This window comes from Pectinophora gossypiella, chromosome 23 (assembly GCF_024362695.1).
Source record: "Pectinophora gossypiella chromosome 23, ilPecGoss1.1, whole genome shotgun sequence".
Taxonomy (NCBI): Eukaryota; Metazoa; Arthropoda; class Insecta; order Lepidoptera; family Gelechiidae; genus Pectinophora; species Pectinophora gossypiella.
The window spans coordinates 2,797,067-2,804,535 of record NC_065426.1 but is presented as its reverse complement, the minus strand read 5'-3'; the positions used below and the strand labels follow the sequence as shown (position 1 = coordinate 2,804,535).

The following is a 7,469-nucleotide window of genomic DNA, read 5'->3' as shown; positions in this document are numbered from 1 at the left end:
TATAGGTTTTATTATCATCTTTAGATAATAAAACTTACTGATGTTTGTGAGACGAACGAACTGAGGAGACTGGTACCGAGACAAACCGTATTGTGGTTTAACGGTATCAGTGGTGTACCTAATTATGTAAAACATGATATTAATAAATTAAAAAAAAAAAGAAGTTAAGTTGGAACAGACGTGCTAACACACAAATATGGCTGTTAAACACACAACCCTCCTTTTTCCTTTGTGAAATAAGCAAATTTCTGAGTCCGTTATATAAATCTTAAAGTTTTCCATTTCATCTAACAGCATGAATGAACCAAATCTTCAGCAACATTTTAGAGATATCACAAAACTTGGCAGACGTTCCTATCTTTCGTTTCTCAGGATACAAATGTCATCGAACCTATATAATACAAACTTGTATTTTATACAAGTTTGTATTTTACCCCAAATAACGCAAATGTGCAAAGATTTCGCTCAATGTAGGACATTTAGAAAGGAGAATAGAGTCTAGATTACACATACATAACCCTTCCACCATCTTTGCTGGTCTGGGAGCGAATAGAAACATAGAATGCGAGAAGTAGCATACATATATAATATCAAGCCTGTTGTGGACTGTATGTTCAGGATCTCGGGGAAATAAAAGGCTCGATCAAATTTCCGGATCAACTGCTAACTAACTCACTAACTCGTTTATTGCGTATAAACAACCACCTAAGGTTCTAATTTCGCTATCACAACTAGTGGGTCTTACGTTCTAATCTTATAGCTATCCTATTCTAATATTATCGCCGTCTCGTTCTAGGGGCGGCGCTTCCTTCGCTGTCCCTTTTTAGCGGCGCCGTCTCGCTCTAGTGGCGGCGTCCGCTACATCTCTCCCCCCGGCGTAGCTTGCGAAGCCTCCTTCTTGATCAGCACGGCGAGCTTCCTCGTTGGTCTCCTGAAGATTCCCGTTCTGGTTCTGACGTCGGCGACTCGTATCCCGCCGTCAGGTCCGATGAAGGTCCGAATCACCTCCCCCATTGGCCAGACGTTTCGTGGCAGTGTCGGGTCAACTACCACTACGATGTCTCCTTCTTTCAGCCCGGCGTCGTTGTTCGTAGGCTCGCCTCGAGGTACCAGTGTCGGCAGGTACTCCTTCAGCCAGCGTTGCCAGAAATGGTCGGCGAGGGCCTGGCTTGCTCGCCAAGCTCGTCGGTCGGCTTCGTCGCATGGTCCGGTGGTTGGCAGCCCCATGGATCCTCCCAACAGAAAGTGGTTGGGTGTGAGGGCCTCCGGGTCGTTCGGGTCCACGCTGACATGAGTGAGGGGGCGGGCGTTGACCGAGAATTCCACCTCCGTTAGCAGCGTCTGTAGCACTTCCTCCGGTGGCGCCTTTTCCTTAAGTACAGCGCCTAGTGCCGCCTTCACTGAGCGCACCATGCGTTCCCAAGCTCCTCCCTGGTTAGGCGCTCCAGGTGGGATGAACCGCCACTCCGTTCTGTGCAGCATCCCTTCTTGTTGCAGTGCGGGCGCCCATTCCCTGTAGGCGGCCTTCAGCTCGTGATCTGCTCCGCGAAAGTTCGTCGCGTTGTCTGAGTAGATGACGCGGGGCCATCCTCTGCGTGCGGCCATGCGCCGCAACGCCATTAGCGCCGAGTCGGTGGAGAGGGAGGCGGCGAGCTCGACATGTATAGCTCGCGTGGTGAGGCATGTGAAGAGCGCGCCCCACCTCTTCTCTCGTCGTCGTCCGATCTTCACCATCATTGGGCCGAAGTAGTCCACTCCGCAGTTCGTGAAGGGGCGGTGAAATGGTTCCAGTCGGGCTTGCGGTAGATTCCCCGTCGCTGGTGCTCGCGGCATGGCTCGCCGCACTTTGCAGAGTGCGCAGGCATGCTCGACAGCGCGTATTGTTGGTCGCAGATGTATGATCCAGTATCGTTGTCGTAGGTCGTTGGTCACGCGCTCCCGGTTGGCGTGGCCGGCGGCGCAGTGTTCCCTCAGCACCAGCAACTTGGTCAGGTGATGACGGCCGTCCAGGATGATTGGCCGCTTCATATGTTCTGGAACGGTCGCGGCTCCAATACGACCTCGAACACGCAGGATCCCATCTTGTAGCTCCGGGTCTAGCTTGTATAGGCGGCTTGTCTTGGGAATGGAGCGCCCTGCTTGGATCCGTTCTATTTCAGCGCCAAAGCTCTCACGCTGAGCTCTTTGCAGGAGTGCTCGTTCGGCGCGTTCCAAGTGCTCCACTTCCAGGTTCTTTTTCTTCTTGCGGCACATGTCGATGAACACCAGTACCCGTGCCGCCGCTCTGATCAGTGTTTCATATTTGGAGAATCGACCAGGGTCAGGTAGCCAGTCCTCCTTCTGTCCATCGCGTGTCCCAGTGTGAAGGACGTCTTCCTCCTCGATGTGCGATGACTGTTCAGCGGGCCAGTGTTCCGGTGACTCGTATAAGAAGTCTGGCCCCTGAAACCAGCGGTCGTTCACGCTGATTGTAGTCCCATGACATCTTGTGGCGTCGTCGGCTACGTTGTGTGTAGTGGGGAGCCATCGCCATTCGTCCTTCTGGGTGAGCTCTGCGATCTCGCTCAGCCTGTGCGCCACGAATGGGGTGTAGCGCCGAGCGTCGTTCCGCACCCAGTGTATCACCGTCGCTGAGTCCGTCCAGTAGGTGACACTGTCGATCTTGATGCGGTGTTCCTTTTTCAGCGTGTCGGCCAACCTCACTCCGATGACGGCGGCTTGTAGTTCCAGTCGCGGGATCGTTTGTGTTCGCTGCGGCGCCACCTTTGACTTGGCGCCAACCAGAATGACCCCGATGCTTCCGTCGCAGCGCACTATCCTCCAGTAGGCCACCGTCGCGTATGCTTGCTCGCTGGCGTCGCAGAAGATATGTAGCTCGATGCGCTGATGGTTCTTCATCTCGTAGCATCGTGGTAGTCGTAGCCGGGCGACCTCTTCCAGCTGTGCCAACCAGCTCATAAATTGTCCGGCTTCTTCTTCCGGGATCGGCTCGTCCCATGGCAACTTAAGACGCCATAGGCCCTGAAGGATGATCTTCGCTCGGATCGTGTAGTGGCTCAGGAGTCCCAGCGGGTCGTATATGCTCATGACCGCACTGAGAGCTTCTCGCTTCGTAGGCGCGCGGCTTCGTGTTCGTACCTCGTCCGGTACTCTATTGAGCGACGTGTTGAACCCCAGTTCGTCTCGACCTGCGTTCCAGTAGAGGCCAAGTATTTTGTGCTCGGCGTGGCCCTCTCCTCCGAACTGCGTTGGTTGGGTCGCTCGAAGCTCTACGGGCACTTCGTCCAGGACTCCCTCGTAGTTGGAGTTCCACCCGCGCAAAGTGAAGCCGGCGTCTGCGTGGACTTCTATCACCTCGCTGATGGTTCGGCGGCCCTCCTCGATGTCTTCATAGCTCGCCACAAAGTCATCCATGTAGTGACTGTGTGTGATGGCCTCCAGCGCACGTGGGTGAGTGTGCGCGTGCGCATGCGCGTTGTGGTCTCGCACGCTGTGAGCCATGAAGGGTGAGCTGGCCGCGCCGAAGATCATGCTCGTCATCTTGAAGCAGCGAGGCGGATTCTCCCGGTCGTTTCCCCTCCACAAGAACTGCTGGGCGGGTTGGTCTTCTGGGCGGATCTTCACACGCAGGAACATCTCTTGTATGTCCGCAGTGACGGCGACTGGTCTCTCTCTGAACCGGAATACGATCCCCTGCAGTGACAGTAGCAGGTCCGGTCCCTCTAGTAACTCGTCGTTCAGGCAGACACCGTGGCTGCGTGCGGCGGCGTCGAAAACCAGGCGTAGTTTTCCTGGTTTATTGGGGTTCTGCACGGCAAAGTGTGGCAGGAACCAACTGACGGTGCTCGCTCGTTCATGACCGTCACATGGTGCTGCGTAGCCCTTGTTCAGCAGGTTCTCCATTTGGGCCGTGTACTGCTTGGCGAAGTCGGGTGAAGCGTCCATCTTCCTCTCGATGCTTCTCAGACGTCGGAAGGCTGCATCGTAGCTTGGAGGCATGGTCACGTCGTCACGACGCCATGGAAGTCCAACCTCGTAGGCCCCGTCGATCTTCTTCATCGTCTTCTGCACGATGTCCCGAGCGCGCTGATTGGCAACGCCCACGAGCGGTTTGTGACTGACACCCAGTGCGTCAATCTTGAAGTGCGCCTCGACGAGTTGCTCGAGACGTCGGTCGTACTGGTCGGTTGTGTCCCCGTGTCGTTCTACATCGTAGACATGCAGCACGCTCCCTTGTTGAATGATGGTGTTGCGTGGTACGGATCCGTGTACCACCCATCCAAGCCGCGTTCTTGATGCGGCGGGTTCGTTCGGGCCGCCAACTCGAAGTTCACGGGACACGATCAATTCCCAGTGGTCTGTCCCCACTAGGACTCTAGGGCGTGCTAGCTCGTAGCACATCTCATTCTTGTCCAGGCGTAGGTGCTTGTATTTTCTCAGTAGCGACTTAGGGATGGTCTGCTGGTGTAGAATAAGGTTCTTCACAGTGCGTGCCCTTATTCCGTACGGTGCGTGTTCATTCTTGCCTCGGAGTTGCACCGCGACTGATCTGCTCTCCTCTTCTTGTTGCTCCATGTTCACACCGCGCAGGTTCAGTGGCTGTGTGGGTCCACTTGCGCCGATGCTCTCCGCCAGCTCGTTGTCAATAAGAGTGACGGTGGCGCCTTCATCCAGTAGGGCGTAGGTGGAGACCTCCCCCCGTGGTCCGCTCACGATCACTGGGCAGACCTTCAGCAGGACAGTCCTCGGGCCAGTGGCGGTAGTGGCCACCGACATGACTGTTTCCGGGCCACTCGTCGATGGTTGCGGTTCGGCTGCGGCGGCGGGCGGGTCCTCGTGTAGCGTAGCGTGATGTGGACGGCGACATTGGTTCACGCCGCACACCCGCGCCTTGCATGCTATGCGTCGATGTTTCGAGGCGACACATTTGAAGCAGAGACCTCTCTCCTTCACGAAGTCCCATCGCTGGTTGACTGTCAGTGCCTTGTAGGATTGGCACTGCGGCAACTTGTGATCTTCTCCGCAGCTGGGGCACTGGACGGCTCGCTCGCTCGTGTTGTAGATGGCTTCTGGTTTTCTTCCCAATGATGATTTTCCACTCGTGCTGGCCTTTAATTCTTTGCTTCTGTTCGCAGTGGGAGCAGTAGCAGCGGCGACGGTGCTGGCACTCGGGGCGTACATGAAGGAGATCGCTAGGTTCGCCTCGTGTGTCAGGAATCGGGACATCATGACGATCTCGGGAACGTTGTCCTCTTCATGAAGGGATGCGTAGTCACACCAGCGTGACCGATGATGCGGGCTGAGCTTGCCAAGTACTTCTCGAGCCAGCAGTGGGTTGTGGATGAAGCCCCGTTTGTCGATGGACTCCAGTATGCACACTTGATTGCGCAGCTTGATCGCGAAGTTATTGAGGTCTATCGCAGACGGTCCCAACCTCGGTAGTCGTCTAATTTCTTCTAGCGCCCGGTCGATCAGCACCTCGGGGCGCCCGAAGCATTGTTCCAGTGTCTTCATTATGACGCTCGGATCGGTTGCGGTGTACAGCAGTGCCGCCACGGCTTCGCGTGCCTCCCCCCGTAGGCACGTCCGTAGTCGCTGTAGGTTCTCGGCGGCGCTCAAATTGTAGAGACGTGTTGAATCTCTCATTGTTGCTTTGAAGGGCAGCCATTCGTTCGGGTTGCCGCTGAAGATGGGTAGCTCGACGTTCCGGATGCGTGGTCGCGCCATCCGCTCGAGTGCCTCTGCCAATTGCTCGATGCCTTGCTTCGCGTTCGAGGTTCGGCGTCTTCGTTCCGCTGACGGGTGTCGGTCTCGTTCCGGCGACCGTAGTGGGTGTCGCTCTCGTTCAGGCGACGGTGAGAAGTGTCGCACACGTTCCGGCGACTGTCGGGGGCGTCGCACTCGTTCAGGCGACGGTGAGAGGTGTCGCACACGTTCCGGCGACTGTCGGGGGCGTCGCACTCGTTCAGGCGACGGTGAGAGGTGTCGCACACGTTCCGGCGACTGTCGGGGGCGTCGCACTCGTTCAGGCGACGGTGAGAGATGACGCGGTGCGCGTTGAGGTGTCGGCGAGGAGCGTAGCGGCGCGCGGCGTCTGGCTCTCTCCTCGAAACGGGTCTGCTTCTGTTCTTCGTCCCGTGTCTCGTCCATGCGCATGAACCAGTCATCGACCCGGTCATTGGGTCCCAGGCATACGTCCTCTTCCTGCAGACGAGCGCTCTCTTCCTCTTGGATGTTCTCTTGTTCGACGGCGAGACGCTTCCGAATCAAATCGGCTTCTAATTCCATCTTGCGTCGTTCAAGCTTCGCCAGTTGTTCCGCGGCTTCTAATTCAGCCAAGCGTAGTCTTGCAGTAGCATTCGTCGAACGTATGGAGGGCGCGAGCGATCCGCGCAGTGTATCTGCAACGCGTCGTGTCGCAGCGGGGGCGGCGGTGCGGGGTGCGGTGCCGACGGTGAGGGGCGCGGTACCGGCGGTGAGGTGCGGGGCGCCCGCGGTGAGGTGCGGGGCGCCCGCGGTGAGGGGCGCGGGTTCGATCGTCGCGCTAGTCGTCGGTTGTTCGCGGACTGAGCGCGTCGCGACGGTCGGTGAGGCGGGGGGGTGCCTGAGATAACCGCCTCTGACGTTCCTCTTCGATTCGTTGGAGGGCGAGACGTTCGGTCTCGCGCCGTTGCTCTTCCTCGCGGCGTTGTTCCTCCAGCTCCACAGCGTCGCTCTGACTCCGGGTCACTACCATCTCGGATCGGTGAAATGGCAGGGAGGTACTGAGCGCGTTCCGCGATGGCACCAGATGTTCCCACGATGAAGTGCTTCGGCGATCTGAATCCGGCTCGAAGGACCAGGAACTGTTGTGGACTGTATGTTCAGGATCTCGGGGAAATAAAAGGCTCGATCAAATTTCCGGATCAACTGCTAACTAACTCACTAACTCGTTTATTGCGTATAAACAACCACCTTAGGTTCTAATTTCGCTATCACAACTAGTGGGTCTTACGTTCTAATCTTATAGCTATCCTATTCTAATATTATCGCCGTCTCGTTCTAGGGGCGGCGCTTCCTTCGCTGTCCCTTTTTAGCGGCGCCGTCTCGCTCTAGTGGCGGCGTCCGCTACAAAGCCTATGTAACTAAAACTAACGACCTTCGTAGTCCAGTGGTTGAGCGTTGTGCTCACAATCCGGAGGCCCCGGGTTTGAATCCCGGTGGGGACAAATCACAAAACTCGCTTTGTGATCCCTAGTTTGGTAGGACATTACAGGCTGATCACCTGATTGTTCGAAAGTAAGATGATCCGTGCTTCGGAAGGCACGTTAAACCGTTGGTCCTGGTTATTACTTACTGATGTACGTAGTCGTTACATGAGTCATGACAGGGGCCTATGGCGGCTCAGTAATAACCATATAGTACTCCATTAGGACTGTATCAAAAGCAAGTTGTAACCAATAAGAAGATTCTTCTCGTCTTCGACTCTT

The 7,469-nt window shown here is 56.0% G+C and overlaps 1 protein-coding gene across 1 annotated transcript; it reads right to left on the bottom strand.

The window, feature by feature from the left end:
- Positions 1-858: 858 nt before the first annotated feature.
- LOC126377456 (uncharacterized) lies at positions 859-6,736 on the bottom strand. The gene is made up of 2 exons (XM_050025191.1): positions 6,625-6,736; positions 859-6,566 (listed from the first exon to the last, which is right to left on the bottom strand). The coding sequence occupies exons 1-2, from the start codon at positions 6,734-6,736 to the stop codon at positions 859-861; spliced, it is 5,820 nt and encodes a 1,939-aa protein (XP_049881148.1).
- Between the last annotated feature and the right edge of the window lie 733 nt (positions 6,737-7,469).

What these genes read in the sequence shown, in the direction of transcription:
- LOC126377456 (XM_050025191.1), bottom strand. Translation starts at nt 6,736, where the DNA reads ATGGTAGTGACCCGGAGTCAGAGCGACGCTGTGGAGCTGGAGGAACAA. An exon ending in CCAACGAATCGAAGAGGAAC is followed by an intron (nt 6,567 to 6,624) that starts GTCAGAGGCGGT and finishes CGACGCGCTCAG; the next exon opens with TCCGCGAACAACCGACGACT.